The sequence below is a fragment of the Lytechinus pictus genome, chromosome 1, assembly GCF_037042905.1.
Source record: "Lytechinus pictus isolate F3 Inbred chromosome 1, Lp3.0, whole genome shotgun sequence".
Taxonomy (NCBI): domain Eukaryota; kingdom Metazoa; phylum Echinodermata; class Echinoidea; order Temnopleuroida; family Toxopneustidae; genus Lytechinus; species Lytechinus pictus.
In genome coordinates, this window is record NC_087245.1 from 23,629,688 (window position 1) to 23,648,024 (window position 18,337).

General features: G+C 34.1%; 1 protein-coding gene and 1 non-coding gene across 4 annotated transcripts in view; both read right to left on the minus strand.

Annotated features, from left to right (window-relative positions):
* Positions 1 to 4,988: 4,988 nt before the first annotated feature.
* Positions 4,989 to 5,060, minus strand: TRNAR-UCU (transfer RNA arginine (anticodon UCU)). The gene has a single exon. It is a non-coding gene; the product is annotated as a tRNA-Arg (tRNA).
* Positions 5,061 to 14,218: 9,158 nt separating this feature from the next.
* LOC129271435 (uncharacterized) overlaps positions 14,219 to 18,337 on the minus strand; it is a 30,074-nt gene continuing 25,955 nt past the window's right edge. For 2 of the 3 annotated variants that reach the window (XM_064098530.1, XM_064098534.1), the window contains exons 6-7: positions 17,408 to 17,478; positions 14,219 to 16,118 (exon numbers count right to left, since the gene is read on the minus strand). In XM_064098530.1, coding sequence (XP_063954600.1) covers positions 15,944 to 16,118; positions 17,408 to 17,478 — 246 coding nt within the window. In that variant the 3' untranslated portion in view covers positions 14,219 to 15,943. The remainder of the gene's footprint in view (positions 16,119 to 17,407; positions 17,479 to 18,337) is intronic. The other variant, XR_010293390.1, reaches the window with a different exon arrangement.

Sequence of the window (18,337 nt, forward strand, 5' to 3'; positions counted from 1 at the left end):
TATCAGGACCAAACCAAAATTAGGTAGTAGATTTTTTAAAATAAAAAGAGAGGCTCGTAAAAGAGGTGGTCATGGTGGTGGTACAAACAATATGAAAATGTCGACCATTTTTTGCTTGCTAACCCTATTGTCTCTTTTTGCCTTTCAGACTTGGACGAGTGCGAGTGCAGTTCTCCCACCCCGAAATTTTGAAAACTCACATTTTTTTACTGCAGATTTTCACAAAGTTCACCAAAGTAGGCACAAAATCCATTAATTTCACTTAACAAAATGAAAAATCGCCTCAACGATAATCTCGGTCGCTTCGCTTTCTCGCTTTCAATTTTTTTCCAATAAGTTTACGCGTGCTGCCCCCCATCGAATCGAAATTTTTCCACATACGGCCACGTTTTAAAAAGTGCCCTTTTGAAAGAAAAGTTGCCCCTTTTCCCTGTGCCCTCCCCCACACTTTCAACTTCGCTCCACCGCCCCTGCTCCAATACCAAGATGTTAATTTTAGCTATAAATATTTCATGATCCAGTTAACTTTCAAATGAATAATAAAGACATATTATGTTCTGTTACAATGTTTGTTCACTATATTTCAATTGTTTATGGAGTTTGTATAATTGTTGGAAATGAAAATAAAACTGAAAGTGAAACTGATCCCTGAAAATGTCGACCTATTTCGTTGACAAGAAATCACGAGAATAAACTTCTGGCAAAATGTGCTTTCCTCAACTAAAGCTTTCAAGCTTGCATTATCTACATTCCAACATAACAAGCAAATGTTAAATATTCATAGTGCTAATAAAATGAGCTATTACAGGGCGTTTTCTGCAAATGATAGATTGTTGTTAAATTCAGGTACAAAGAGTCAATTTAAGTTAACATTTTTTTCAGAAGAGATACGGATAGGTGGGAATTGCATAGGGTAAGGCAGGGACTCTCCCTCTCACGTCACTGGGTGGGGGGGGGGGGGGTCACTGCCCTCATGGACGTGAGATGGAGAAAGAGTGGACAACATGCGCGACAAAAAAAAGTGGAAAATGGATGTTCCATGATAAATACAAGTTCTGCATTCAAAGCAGTTTCTACAAAATTATATACACCAGTCCTCACCAACCATATTCTGCCTGAGTGGGTTAAGAGAAGAAAAGAAGGGGAGAAGATGAAGGAGAGATATATCGGACAATGAAAGGCAGCAGCAAATGGGAATAGGAGTAGAGGAGAAGAGGCGAAAAATATCAGGCAAGAGAGAGAGAAAGAGAAGGAAAAACGCAAAACCTGTGTAAAATACGAGGCAGTGAATCATGACAAAAAAACGGATTCAGAAATGATTAAGTTGAAAAAATTATAAGTTGAAAGAATGCAAAAGTCTCACAAAATGGAAACAAATGTTTGACTTTGACAATACCATATGGAGCATTTACTATCAAATACCTTTTTATTCAACCGTAGATGTAAACATGAGGTGGTTTCAGTTCAATTAGTGAATATAATTATTTATTTGAAAGATGCTTTGTTACGATTTAAATTAGTCACACATAACTTATATAATTTTGCAATAACACTGAGGAAACTATTATGCATATATTTTGTACGTGCACCCACACAAACGAAATATGGTCAAAAGTCAAACTTCTCCCGTAATAATTTTTACATCAAAATTTCAAACCATAATAAATTATTAGGTTTTTATGGAAAATAGCGCCCTTAAATTTTTTTTGATAATCGTTAGAAAATAGTTTTTTGCAGCCAAATGTAAACACTGTTTACCAGATTTTGATCATAGTTTGTCAGAAATAAATTGGTATTATGATTTGGAAAAGTATATATATATATATCAAACAAATCTAAAAGAAAAGAAATTCATAACAGGTTGGCCAGTTTTTTAATTTGCTATAGTTTCTCAGATAGCATTCTCTGTAGGAATCTATTATTTGCATGGATTTTTTTACGCTTTGAAAGTTTGTTTTCTTTACAAATTATATAATTTCATGGAATACTGTATAATTATGTTTAAATTTTGTGACATCAATTATTTACTGTGGAAAAATATGTATTATGATTTTCAATAAAGGATTCTTGTGGAAGGGTAAAGAAAAAGATAAAAAATGATTTGACCCCATTATCTTTCTCATCTTATGAAAGGAGGAATTTCCTGATTTGGAGTATCAATTATTCTGACAATAATGAAATCCCTGTTTAGAGTTTGCAAATCAGGGACATCTGAACAAAAATCCGCTTTTGGAATGTCCTAGCGGCTTATTTCCAATTGGTCTAATGCCAGTTCGTCCAATTACCAACTCGTCGACTATCATTTGATCTATCATCGATTCTTCCACTATCCACATGGTCTAATTGCCATTTCGTCCACTCACCACTTCGTCTAATAACCAGATGGTCCAATAGCCATTTAGTCCATAAACCATTCGGTCTATAATTGGAAAAGTGTTAATTGGGCGAAATGAATGAAAATAAAATGGGTATTAGACCAACTGGTTGTTAGACGAAATGATCATAGACGAATGCTTATTGGACCAAAATGGCTGCCATTGTGTGCACAAGGATTATCCTAGGTATATACGCGGGCAATCATGTTATACATGTAGCTTTTCGATTCACATTGACATGATTGATGAATACCCACAACCCCATCATGCCCGTAGTCAGGGGTTTCAAATGGGGTGTTCGATTCCTTGGTTGAATATTTTGATAAGCGAGAGAAAGATTAAAAAAAATAAATAAATGGATTATTGGATATTTAGTACCTGACAACCCGTTTTTCTCTCCCCCTATTTTTCTTTTCTTTCTTGCTTTGGATTTTTTTTGGGGGGGGTCAATCGAACCCCCGAATTCTCCCTGGCTACGGGCTTGGATGGTTGGTTGGTGTTTATTTTAATGGCGTTTTCATTATCGAATAAGATTTACGCATATTTATTCATGACGTGTAGTCTTGGACTAAATTTACCATAATTTAACGCCGGGAAAAAAAAAACTTGGTAGAAAAAAAATCGTTGACAGGCGAGTAGGCGACAAACATACCAATTATCTTCTTCAGAACTTCATTTTTTTTTTAATTCTAGATGTTTTTGCTTTCTTTTTTTCTTTCCGCCTATGGAGCTTAGTTTGTTCTAACACCTTACTCTATTCATTCGTGGTATTGGCATAATTATCTTGTTTCCTGCAGTGCTCCACTAGAATATCACACTTTTTTTTACATCTGTTTTTCGAATTTCAGAGGTTAATAATTCCAATCGATACACATTGCATTATTCTCAATTTTCGAAACGTTTAAATCTAGAAAATTCGTTTGCGTATTGATTGCAAGCAAGGGATCCATGACATTACACTCCGAATAAAGAGTGTAAAAAAAGTTATGTGTCAGCATATTGACATGATATCGATCAACTCGTTTGAAATATTTGAAACGATATCAGCAGTGTAGGCCTACATGGTATAGCAAGGGACCCAATCGAGAAACATATGTTTCATGTCATAATGTATATTTTGTATGTAAGGGGATCACTGTTTAGCAAGCCATAGGCTTTTGTTGTGATTCCCATACACATTTTAGTGTATATATCTGCTTTGCATTTTATGAATTATTAATAAATTGAATTGAATTTAATTGAATATGGAAAGGCGCCGGAAAATCAACCGAGAGAGCATCATCACATATTATTCCATGCATGTTTCTATTAGAAACATGTTTTCAGTCATAATGAAGCATAATATTGAACATTACGTAATCTATTTACCTTTATTTTAAGACATACGAGGCAGCTACTAACATTTCACAAAATTAAAATATAATCCTAAATATTTTATAACTAGCTATTTTTCGATGGCTTTTCAATAACCTGAATCTCTCACTTTTGGCTTTTTATATCTCGGTTAATCGATCGGATTCCCAAGCGGCAAAACGTCTTCCGCCTATTATTTGTCTCGTCATTTTCTCCCAATTTCGTAGGCCCTATATATATATACAGAAAATGTTACCAAGCCTTTCAAATCATATATCTACATTTAACGAAATAATTCTATATACCTAGGTTATAACATTGGGAGTGAGTTTCAAATTTGTGTATTTTCCAAAAGTAAAAACTGCCATTTTTTAAATATCGGTTTGATGTTTCTTGATTTAGCTGTTCGGTTTACTTGTTATCTTTTTCCTCGTGCTTTCTTCTTTTCTTTCTTTCTTTCTTTCTTTTTTCTTCCTCTCTTTCTTTTTTAGGGGGGGGGGGTGTCCCCTACTCCTGAAATATAGGGGGGACATGTCCCCCCCCCGCTTCCGCCGCCTATGGGTTATAATGACTTAAAATAGTTACCTGTTGTATCTGCTCCTCAGTCTTGAAATAGGAACGGTCCTCGGATGCATCTAAGCAGATATTCTCTGCTTACAGGATGTTCGTCTTTAGGGATATGAAGCCCTTGAAGAGTATCGTTCAAGTGATTAAACATTGCAAACATAAAAACATACCAGCTTGTATAACGCCATAAAATTGCCTTTCTTACTTAATATGTTGGAAGAATGATTGATGGCGCTCTTTGAGGATCAACCCGTTATAATCTGGTTTCATGCCACATCCACCACTATCCTCATCATATTCATTATCATCACTGCCTATACCATGAATACCACAATCAGTACCACCGCATTCCATCAAAACCAGAGCCGACGTTTTTTTAGGAGGGGGCAATATGGCGGGATTTTAAAGTTGCGTGCAACTACTTTGATCAATTTTCTTATTTTTTTGCGACAGATTTTGACATAATATATATATATATATATATATATATATATATATATAAATGTGTAAAGTTATCTTCATCAATTTCTTTATATATATATATATGTGAAGTTATACATGTACAACAGCTTTGGCAACTCTTTCATTTAAATATTGTAAAGAAATTGATGAAGAGAACAATGGTAGGCGTAGCTTAAATCAAGGTTTCCCAGAGCTATCTACCCTTTGGAAAAATTGGTGATGCCGAAAAAATGTCTCTGCCGAAAATCGAACCCGGGCCCCCGGCTTAGAACGCCGGTGCCTTAACCACTAGACCACAGAGACGGGTTAGTGGCTAGGGCGACCCCGATACGATTGACCGTCAGATAGACAGTTTCTCCCATACGTGTACTGTATCAAAGCAATAGCTTTGATCCAGCTGAGGCATGGCGGCTTGTCATTGTTCAAAACCCACCTTCGCCCGACAAAGGAAATTATAATTGGTAAAGTGTCGAAAATCTGTTTATCTGACGGTCAATCGTACGTGGTCGCCCTAGCCACTAACCCGTCTCTGTGGTCCCCCCCCCCCCCCCCCGGGTTACAACAGAATTTATTTCATAAACCAATGAAATGATTTCGTTTTGTTTAAGCATAACCGGCCGGCTGTAATTAAATCTGAATAAGTAAATCACCCAAAATTCATTCACACGTACAAACACACTCATACAAAGAAACGACAAAAACCTGAAAAGGTCCACTGATGTGGCCCCGTGTAATTCTTAAACGCGAAAGAGTCCTTTCAATACTTGTTGTGTCGATGTCGACATCATCATGTCCGCAGGCAATGACTAGCGGTTGACTAGGCCTACTAGCGGCTCAGTGTCGAAGAACATCTGATGTCGACCCGTCGACGGCCTTCCAGAGCGTCAGGACCTTTGCGTGTGTCGGACTCTGACGGCGAATTGTTGACCCCAGAAATAAAACTCTGTTTGAAAAAAGAATCAAAATTTTCTTCTAGAACTTCATAATATTATTACCGAACCCTTTCAGATCACACACATTCGCAAGCATACGCATGCACACTGTATTTTATTCCGGATCGAAAAATTACATTTGAAGATTATTAATCACAACTCTTCTGACTGTCATTTTTAATATGATTATGATGATGATCCACAACATTTATATTGAACCATATATCTGTTAAAAACATTCATAGACGCAGGCTCATCCAAGAAAATAACTTGCCTAAATAAACTGTTAAATGTTTAACGCTACATTCTATCACATTATTTATCTCCAAAATTTAGTAAGTAAACACATAACGATTTAAATCAAATTTATAAGTCTAATACAATCGTCAACTAATTAATAATAAACGTATGCCATGTTCGACTTCTGAAGATTAGCAAACAGGCTAAAAAAGAAATAACACAGCTTCCATTGCTGATGGAAATAAATTTATCAGAACATATCTCAATCAAATCAGAAAACGTAAAGACTGATTCCCCACTGGGCAATTTGTTACCGATTACCAATTTTACCGGATATTACCGGTAATATCACCGGGAAATTTGAGTAACACCAAATATTACCGTCATTACCATGCTATTACCGAAATTATAATTCCTGTTGCTACCTGTTACTGTTATCACCCTGATGAAACCAGCAGGGTGATGATGGGTAATATATGAGGCGCCGTTTATACCAAAATTATATAGAACAATTATTTGTTATATAATCATTATTTAACAAATAATGAAGTATGTAAGTGTCATTATTTATAAATAATGAAAAACAAAAATCATTATTTATAAATAATGAAAAACAAATAATCATTATCTATAAATAATGAAAAACAAATAATCATTATTTATAAATAATGAAAAACAATCAATATTTATAAATAATGAAAAATGAATAATCATTATTTATATATAATGAAAAACAAATAATCATTATTTATAAATAATAATTATTTATAAATAATGGAATGTTGAATTGCTATTATTTAGAAATAATGAAGCGTGGCTTGTAATTATATATAAATAATGAAAATTTCTAAATTATAAAATAGTAATTATTTATAAATAAAATATAAATTCTATATATATATATAATTGATATTATTTGTTAATGATTATATTACAAATAATTGTTCTATATAATTTTGGTACAAACGGCGTCTCATAGGCAAGAGCCAAAAATTTCCCGGTCATATCATGGTATGAACAGGCGTAATCAAAGACCTTATAATAGTGTAATGAGCTAGGCGACTATATTGAGAAAGCCAGATATTGCGTATCAGGCAAAATTTATCTTTAAAAAAAAAGTTGCGAGCGAGCAAAATTTTTGACCTTTTGAATACAAAAATCCAATTTTGTGATAGATTTTGACATGCTATCCAGAGAGTAACATATTTCACTCTTCTCTCTTTAGATTCCCTTTTTTGTGGTCTGGGATAAGAACACAAAAAGTGACATTTTGGGTTCGAATGGTACATCCAAATTTTTACAGTAAATAGGGGAGAGTATATATACTCTTTTTCAGAAAACACCAAAATCTGAAATTTGAACATTCTGACCAAAATACCCTTAATAATTGGATCCAATTGAAAATCACACAGTGTGACTTTTTGTGGGTGTTTTGGTGCTGGATCACATATAATCTCCAAAAGTACCAAGGCATAGATATATTAAAGGGATGCTCTGGGGAGTCTGGGCTGAGAATAATCATATCTAAATAAATAGGGTAAAATTCACAGAGCAAAATGCTGAAAATTTCATCAAAATCGGATAACAAACAACAAAGTTATTAAATTTTAAAGTTAGCAGTATTTTGTGAAAACAGTTAAATGCACGTCGTCATGAATATTCATTAGGTGGGCTGATGTCACATCCCCACATTCCTTTTTCTAATGTTATTACATGAAATCATAATGGTTTAATTTTGTCAAACTTGTGAAAATGATGTGTCTCCATTATGATGAAATAAGTTGCAGCAATAAATAACCAATGCACTTAATCAGTTGTCAATCAGATTGTTTTAGTTCTTGGTAGTAAAATTTTGAATAAACCTAATTTCATATAATAAAATACAAAAGAACAGGTGGGGATATTAAATCATCAGTCCACCTAATGAATATTCATGAAAATATGTCTAGAACTGATTCACCGGAATAATGTAAATCTTTAAAATTCATTAACTTTGTTATTTTTCATCCGATTTTGATCAAATTTTCAGCATTTTGCTCTGTGAATTTTACTCTATTTATTGAAGTATAAGTATCTTCAGCTTGGAGCATCTGTTTAAGGGAAAGAGGTTCGCATTAAAATACTCACGTACACCCAATACAGTAATAGAAAACAAATGAAATCTGTTCAACATACACACAAGGTAAATCATATTGGTGTACAGTAACCATTTAATATATCAAATAAGATCGATCCATATGTAGTTAGCCACATACATTTTATGCGAATCTTCGACTGGAATATCTATACTACCACCGACTATACTGCATTTTAACCATTCATTGAATATACAGCAGTTGCAATACAGAAGATTTTATCAGAGTACAGTATACACGTTGATAAATCATTTAAATTATTTCACATTTGTCAAAAGTTGACAAGTGTGAAATAATCTAAATAATAATCTAAAAGATATATGAAAGTAATTTCCATGCATATCTGTAATAACCATTAAATAATTATTTTTATGCACATAATTATGAGATTACTGTATATAAAAAGGTATACAACAAAACCAAAATACACAAAAATCCTCAACCTCAGATTATGCATATCGTAATAAAAAAGTGATTAAGAAGGGAAGAGTAAAAGCAGGGGCTACAGATAAATTCCTTTAAAAATCTTGCCTTATTTAAGATAAAGTTGCTAAGTAAACACAATGCTAAATTCATTTAAATAACATCAAATGACACTACTTCTTTTCCACAAAGAGTACTTAAGAAATCAGCAAATTATACATAGCAGTACTTTAATTACCGATGTGTGATAAGAAAGCGCGCTACATTATAAAAGGATCTTTAAGCTGTTTCTTCTGAAAATATCAAATTTCTAAAGTAAAGACAAAAAAGGCAAGATATTTTTTTCTGTTGTTTCATTTTCAACTTCATGTGACCAAGGGATAAGAATTTAGAAAGCTAAATCACTACATTTTTCAGATATTACAACTGTGCATTGGGTCACAAACTGGTGTAAGCCTTGAAAATATTTCAGTCTTCATGCATGTTTAGCTTTGAATTAAATACTAATAGCCTAAGCAGGTGTATCAAAAATCATATTTACAATTAAAAAGAGAAAATGGATTACATTGTTGTATCTCTCTCATGGAGACATATAGAAATTATCACAATCTACATGTACCATGCAGATCATTGAATTAAAACAAAATGGAGAGAACAATATCGCAAGGCTGGGGAGTACTAATTAAAGGCAATTAGTAACATTGTCCAAAATTCAAAATAAAAATCACAGTGCAAGCTACTTTTGTAATCATAATTGTTTATGGGAATGATATTCAGATAAAAATAAGGGGCTAATTGGATCCCTTAGTCTGGTCTACACATATGGTGGATGAGATTAAAAAAAAACATCATTCATTCTTTATTAACATGTAATCTCCTATCAGATATTCCATTATACATGTATAAGTGTATGTAAGTATTATGATTAAGGCAATTAATATAGTTTGAGACATACAAGATCACGATTTGACAATATGTACACTATCATCTGGGAGTTTTGTCCCCTATAACACATGCAAAGACAGAAACGCACAAGTAGATGCACAATGACAGATATATTCATGATTTATAAACACATATGCAGCTTAATACAAGATAACTTACATTTTGTACATTTATTTTTAGCTCTAGAGAGTGCCATACATCTCTGAGCATCACAGAAATATATGACAAATTTTTGAAAGAAAGCGGATTAATGGTGACACTACGCATCTGCTATTAATGGTAACAGGGAAGTGCACTTTTTTCTTAAAATATCAGCTGTCTAGAAATGCTACGATATTTCAGACTATGAAATATACAGGCGATGTTTATCTTTGCATTATAGTGTGTTTTGTTGACCTTCTGTGGGTCATAGCAAAGCATGTCCAAAACTTCAAGGAAATCTAAGGAACTAATGTCCAAGGAGCATTGTTAACACTTCTTTTATGGCCTTAAAATAGATGCAAGTTGTTCACAGAGCAATGTGAATAAAACCATTTTGAGTTTAGAATCTACTCATTTACAAGCCTAACCATTTGCAAGCAGACATTGAAATTTGCATAATTGTACGATTATTTTCAACAATAAGCCAGTTCATAGGTAGCTCATTAGTAATTTTTCTCGGATAATCTTTCCCATTTTTAATTAGGATATGCATCATTACACTTCAAATGAAGATCTTGTTGAAGCTTTCCCAGCATAGCATTCTGTGTTATTGAAATCCTAAGAAAGACAGTCCTGGCATACACTACACTGTAGGTGACTAGAATAGTGTATTTAGTGATAAATTTTGGAAATCATATGTTGCATTGTCTATTATTTGGGCTACTCTCAAATCATTATGAACACTTAGTTTCTCTTTGGTAGATGTGATGAAAAGATTACTGCAAAAAGGAATATTTGAATAATCATCAAATCACATATGCTTATGTCCATGATCTTAAAACCACCTTGAAGATATATCTGACATTACCCTTTTCTGCTCATGCACAGAATATAAACTGAAGGTGTTTCACAAAGTGTTAAGACTTGCCTAAATTATGCTTACCAGTAAATACCAATGCACACATGATAGGTAACAAGCAATTTTATTTATTAATAAGCGGTAGCATGCGCGGAATTGGCATGACTTGACCAACAAAGTAAAGTCTTTTATACCACAAACAACTGGGAATTTAAGTGCGACCCTAAGTCACACTTATACCGCCTGTTCTATTGCTATAATCAGGTTCCACTGCCACCCTTTATACTCGAGAAATTACGGTAAAAAGGCTGTAAAGCTATATAACATCTATTGATTGACTGATTGATTGATTGAGGTTTAAGAACACTTCCAACACAATGTGTCAAATAAGTGTCTAATAATGTCTAAATGTTAATCTGTGAGAATATGTTACATGGCAGGATTTGTTTTCTTCATGTTATTTGCATGATCTATGGACTGAATTACAGAGGTAGAGGAAGTAGGTAAAAATGGTTAGCTACTTCTCGAGAAAAAAATTCCCTATTTTTAAACAGAAAAGCAGGTTCTTTGACATGTTGTACTCTCCTTTACACAGGACCTACAGCTTTAAGTCTCCTCAGAAAGACTAGAAAATTTGAGTGAGATGCCTTGCCCAAGGTCATAGATGTTACCATTGGAAATCTGACAGTTTCTTAGTAAGAAACGTTTCATTACGTTTCAAGTAATGAAAAGATTAATTTCTTTAAGAAATTCTATAATGCTTGATAACGAATCATCTATACAATTTTTTTATCACTATCAGTAGATAGGAAGAGCTAGATTCAAAGAAAACTTCTGAAGAAAAATCATTATTATCCCCTCAGAATCATTTCGGCACACACATATTGAAATAAGCCTACATTCCTATGCTGCTACACTGATGTTACCACCTAGCGCCACACCCACAATGCATTGGCCAAAATAAATTTTGTATTTTAATAGTCTTGAATAGCCAGTGCTAAGCTAGCCAAAATTTAACCAAAAAATCCAGATAACAACTTGATTTATAATAGTAAAGAGTCCATAGACAGAACAAACACACAGAGCAGTGCCATATCTCTTTAATCTATCTAGTTTAAGCCATTTGCTAAATATCAAAACACACACACACACATGATAAAAAGTAAGAGTTATAGAACTGAAAAATTGAAGAAAAAAATATACATAAAATATAACAGTACTAGTGGCAATGGTCACAAATATATACAAACATTAACAATAAATTGCAATTGTGGTAAACGATTACATGACAAATCAAGCAGACTTCATCTAATGTTTGTAAGAGTGTTTATATCTGCTGATACTTCATTTCCCAAGCTATGAATGATGCAATTACATTGATTTTAAAGTCTTCCTCTCTTTAGTATTGCTCACTCTGACTACTCGACTTGAGCTTGAATATATTCTACCAACACACAGAACTGATGGTCTAATGTTCGAGTGCATGCTGATTTGTCCCACTCACATTCAATGACTTTCCACAGTAACTTTAATACACAAGAGCTAGTGTATGAAGAAAAAAGAGTCTCGTGGAAAAGAAAAGTTCTCAACATACAGAGGCATTATTTGTTTCATGACCAAACTACATGTACAGTAAAAGAATGTATTGTTTGACAGACTGATGAACACACATTCAAAGTCCAACATAAAAAACAAATTTTTCAAATACACGCTAATACCAACATACACCACTCCAAGTAAAATTATCTTATATTTTGATAAATATAACAGTAAAATGTATGATATCCATATCAATCTGATGAATTCCCATACATCTAGTTGATACCAGTCATGAAAATACAACCTATACAGAAAGAACTCAATCACAGGTAAAGAGCTCACAAAATGAGATGGTTGAGAAAGAGGACCTCCACTTCAGTATCCCATGGGAATGTTTCAAAGGTATGAAGACATTCGCTTGCGCTTCCATCCACAATGGCAGCTCCCGTACATTGCCCATCCTGATTTTAAAAGCAGATACTCTTTACGTGGACAAAGATATGATGGTATGTGCGTACACTTTCAATCAAAACAAAGTTCCTGCCCAGTGGATGATTTCAACTATCAGCCAAGACATTATACTAGAATTCGGGCTGGTGTTGGGACTGCAGATCTAAAATCATGCAGTATTTCTATGTTTGTGTTGAAAACCAGTTTTGAATGTCATCTGCTGAACCAAGTTTCGCAGGGGGCATTAACAATCAATGTGTATATCCACTTATTTCCCAACACAACCTTCAAGATTCCAGCTCCATGCTTGTGTTGGTGTCGGCAATCTTAAGCTCACAAACAGAATGAAAACACCACACAAATCAATTCTTACAGTAAAGATGATTTCAAAAGGGGAAAATATCTCAATGTTAGATTTTGTATTCTATGCAGTATTGCAATTGGTAAGTTGACCAATGTATTGATGAATTATATGGTTAATAATGGTATCCTCACTATATTTTTTCCCTCTCTTTCCCCTTTCCAAACCAACCGCAATAAACTTAAAACAAAAGTGCAAGACATGATATCTACAGCCTAAAAAAAAATCTTTGATCTATCTAAAAATCAATTGATTGTGATTGTGCCTCCATCTACACGTATAGGAATAACCATACACAAAATTAGAGGATTTTAGATCTGTATGTTGGCATAGAAGACTGCTATGTACTGACATAGTTTCAAGACACTGTGTCACATTCTCTCCCTCACCCACTCTTCTCGCTTCGTCCCAAATCTAGAACATGCACTCGCATACACTGGCTACGACTTCATCAGAAGCCAACACCCAGTGGCAGTACACGTTGAGTGTGATCTGAACAGTTTTATCTGTAGTCAACCGAACCACTCAACCATGTTGGCAGGCATGTTCTGTGGAGAGGAATGTTCTCCTCCACAGAATCAGGGATGCCAGTCAGTTTTACTCTCTGAGCAATGAAAAGCCATGAAAGCCCAAGAACTATTGTACAATACAAAGCCTGAAATGTGGAGTTCTCAGGGCCTGAAATCAAACAAAAGCCTTTTACGCAAAATGCAACAATCTAAATATCTCTCATGCGGTGAATGCACTGTCCAACTGTGGACACCTGAAATTTGTGGAAATAACAACAGTACACTAACTGAATTGGTGTGAAATGATCGATATATGACATCGAGGGTGACTTCACGTTTGACATAAACAATTTCAGTCTCATCCGCAGCAATACGCATGCATCATTTCCAGACTGACTGTATTCAAAAGGACATTTCATGAAGCTCCAGATCATTGATTCTGCTGAAGTTCTTGCACCCGACTGACCGAGATCATTTTGTTTTTCAGTGAAAATCACTGGCAAGATGCTTCCTGTAACACCCCCTGATTTTCAATGACATCTTTAAAGCATTCTCAATGCTCTCCGACATGCACTTCTTGAACAAACAATTGCTATGAAGTACATTGTTTTTTAATGCAAAGCCAATTCAGTTGACTCTACATGCTTGGAGCAAGGAGTTTGCACTCACCACATTCTACACAGGACACTATCAGCTATTGGTATTGAGCCCCCCCCCCCCTCCCCCCATAAGCAAAAGTATTATTAAATAAAAAAGAATGTTTAAGATTGTATGTTTGGCTCAAAACAGAAAATACATCCCCCCTTGGATCTTTGCCACTGATTGCGTGATCGCCGTGAAAATTTGCATGCGTGTAGAGCCCGGTGTAAACTGCAAGAATATATAGTAAAATTTTCAAAAAAATTAATTGTTTATATTTTTTTATGAATTAATTATGCAAATAAGCATATATGAAATTTGACCTAAATTTGTTTTATTTGTGTATTTTTGCCTTTAACTCACTTTATATAGCTAGTAGAATGCTTATTTTTGGTGAGAATATCAATTTTTACATTTCTAACAAATATTGACCCAAAAATTGCAAAAATATAATTAATTTCTTATGTATTTTATTATTTGTTAAATTCTTATGTATATCTTTGTTTTTTATTGATTTTCAATGAACGCTGTCGGGGACCGTTTTGCGATAAAAATAGCATAAAATAAATCCATTTGAAGCAACAAAAGTGAAAATAATCATACGTTTATGATTTTTGTTTCAAAAACACAAATTTGCATTGACTTTGTACACGGAATCACGTTTTTGACCAATTTTTGGGGTCTGACATGCACATACAAAATGTTGCGTAATTTGGAGGTCGCAAATTTGGTCTTCAAAGATGCCAAGACTTGAAAGTAAAAAGTCAGTGAGTGGCGCAGCATAAAAAGATTTCGCGCAACGGTGTAGTGACAAAATTTGTCGAGGGAGGGGGGTCAAATTGACCCCCCCTTTAGATAAGGGCTAAGTTATATTCTGAAATTCAATAAATGCCAGAGCCAAATCAATTGTTTGTGACCAGGCCATGCCAAAGATATCGCTATTACCTTCTAATGTGATCCCAATCCAAACTTTAGCAGGGTTACCTGTATGTTTGTGGCAGATAGACATTCTGACTATGGTATATATCCATAAAATATATTCCCATATTATACTACTCTTGGGCGACATATTATTTCAGTCCATTCACAAAACATCATCTGATCAATACCTGAATAAAAGGTAGGTGATTTTCCATTGCAGTGAATCATGATTTCCAAGTCAGATTGACTGAACAAAAAATGAATTTCCTTTTGGAACAATTGTTATTATTATCCATGTGAAGAAAATTAATATTTCCATTTCTAACATATAATCATATATTTTAATATTAGAAGTTAGAATATTCACTAGTTACTTACATGTATGAAACTGATACATGTAATATTACAACAGCTAAACAAAATTACAACTTTCTGTTTGTTTGTTTTTTCTTAAGTACACTATGCTGTCTTCCTGTTTGTAATTTAGGCCAAAACAAGGAAAAACCAAGTAAATTTAAAGAATAATGTTCTTATGACTGATTATCAGAGAAAAAGAATACCAGACAAGCTGAACAAGATACGGGCCCAGTCAATATCAGGGACCGTAGAAAGGGTTTGAAAAAGTGACCAAAGAAATAATATGTGAATAAGCTTAAAATGAACAGTACATTCCGACATCTAAAAAGTTTTGGCATCGATTTCTTTCCAGAGTACATTTTCCAAATCAAAAGATCTCTCTCAAATCCTTACTGCATCCACTCTTGCAGAAAATCCTTGCACACCCCCTACGTTTGCAATTAATTCTTTTTTATCCAGCCATTTGTGCTTGCACCCTCGTCCAAGCTTGCACAAATGGTTCAAGGCTGCCAACATTGGATATAACTTCATAGTTGAGAGTGAGACTCCAATAGAATTAGGGGTCACAATTAGTAAAATCAATAGAAATGCATGCAAATGAAACAAAATCTCTAGGAGTCTCACTCTCAATGATTGAGAGTTGGCAGCCATGATGTTTTGGAATGGAGATGCATTTCACTGAAAAATGTGCATGCAAGTAGAATGAAGCCTCTGTCTGGCTTTCTGTCTCGCTCTCTATGCATCAAGCGAGGTCTTTTTCTCCGGTTCTGTTTCCACAGAGAGCACGGTGAATGTATCCATCACATCTGATGGGAAGGATCCTAGGGTGGTCAGAAGATGATTTTGGGCTCCTCGGTTGATGGCATCCAACGACACTGTGAAATTAACCTGCACATTTGGTTGACCGTCACTGCAATAGGGGATGATAAAAACATAAAAAGGATGCATTTAATACCAAAATGACACCCTGAAAAATTCATGTTAACCCCAATACCCGGGGGGGGGGGGGGGGGGGGGGGACGTTACCCCCGTCAAATTTTTGTTGGTACTTTTTAACGCCTTAATATTTCAAAAAGGAAATTTCATGATAAATGAAAGAACCACATGCTTCACATCAACAGGGGCAGCACCAGCATATTTCAAATATATTTCACCGTGTCCTTATAATTTAAAACAAAAGTCTAGAATTACTTCAGACGTTTGTCCATTTACATGTATGTCCAATTATCATTTCACTTTGACCTGATTCTGAATATTCTCATTTTTGTTCTTGGAAATGGGCTAAATGTAAAACATATAGTGTAAAAATACCAGTCCAGAAGTTTCAGAGTGTCATATCTGCAAGAACTATTAAAATATTTGAAGATATAAACCAAAGGCTGGAAATGAATTGGGTTGGTTTCAATAGTTAACCATTCTAGTATATAAGTATAATACACAATAAGGACTGCTTCCAAATACTTCCTGTCAAAATTCGATTTCTATACCAGAACTTGACCTTATCACAAGTAGTGGACTACAGATAGAGAATTGCTACTTAAATACCTCTTAATTCTTTATATACAGCCATTTCTCTCTGTTTTTTTTTTTCATTTTTGTAAAATGAGATTTTGAGTAATTCATCAAATAATGCAGAATTAAAAATATATAAACTCTATGATAAAAGAGTATCAAAGTCGGTTTATTAAAAATCAATCATTTATATTTTCAATGTTCACCTGAACAATGTATCAGTTGGGCTAAAAAAACATTGGGTAATAAAAAAATCAATGATGAGATTTTTGCAGAGAATAAAGTTGGGAAGAAAATGTGTGGTGACATTTTTTTTATTTAGTCTCATGCCCGACCCCCCCCCCCCCGGCTGAATATCTGAAACCCCTCAGAATAGAAATTTAAGAGACTGATATGAGACATTGTTTTAAATTCTGAGGGAAAAGAAATATTTTAGAATTTGATGATTACAGCTGATAGATCTTTTTTTTTTAGATTACCCCACTGTACACGGTAAGGTTTACAAAATTAATGAAAGTTTACTTCATATATAAGTATTACAGTTTTTAAGATATAAAAAAAGAGCTCCAAGCAGTCTATCCAAGCTTTTGAAACACTGATGATTAATTGAATGGGCCAATTTTACATACTGTAACAAATACATACATGTACTTTGAAAAAAAAAGAAATATGTATACTAATACTTACACTATCTGGTCCACAATGGTGCTTTGATACATGAAATTAACAGCACTTGGAACTGCATATACTTTATCCATCTACATTGTACATAGGGAAAATAAAACACAAAGATTTAAACACAAATGATCCCATTCTTTCTACAAAATGATAGGATGTAAAGAGCAAGCAAGTCCTACATACATGTATTTTCTGTTTATAACAGCAATAATTCATAATGTTGATGAAGATGATGGTAATGAAACCAAGTAGAGGGTGTATGATGGTGGGCCCCAAGTCTGCGCACCTAACAATTTGAGTTAAGATTTAACATGAATTTCTTCTTATTTTACAAAATCTTTTGGTTAATAGTGTTCCTTATATTATTAAGAGTAAGTGTACCAAATTTCTCATTAAAAAATGAAAGAAAATATAAGATTTTTTTGAAAAAACCTTTGGGCAGTCATTTTCAGATTGAAAAAAAAATGGTACCCCATGTCTGCGCACTCGTTCACTTTGCACACGATTCAGGGATTTTGATGACAAAGGCTGCATTTTGAGGCCGTCACATGAAATGCCCTGAATTCATTATTTTCCACCATTTTGAGTCGGATTTTTTTATGAATACCCGTCTATGTATTGCATGTGTAAAGTTTGTGCTCGTTGCGTATCTTCTTTTACTAGAATCGCGCAGATACATGTACGCAGGTGCACAGACTTGGGAGACCGCGCAGACATGGGGGAACTGACCATACTACTACTACATACATTTTTTGGGGGCCACCATACTTTTCTGCAGTTTGTATATTTCTTGCCAGTGATACATGTATATCAGTTAAAATTATTTTGTACATGACTTTTTATTTGTGATTCAAGCACCCGAGTATGCATTTTGGAACATTTTTTTTTCTTTGTAATTGGTTTAATTTATAATAATAATAATAATATAGGATTTGTATA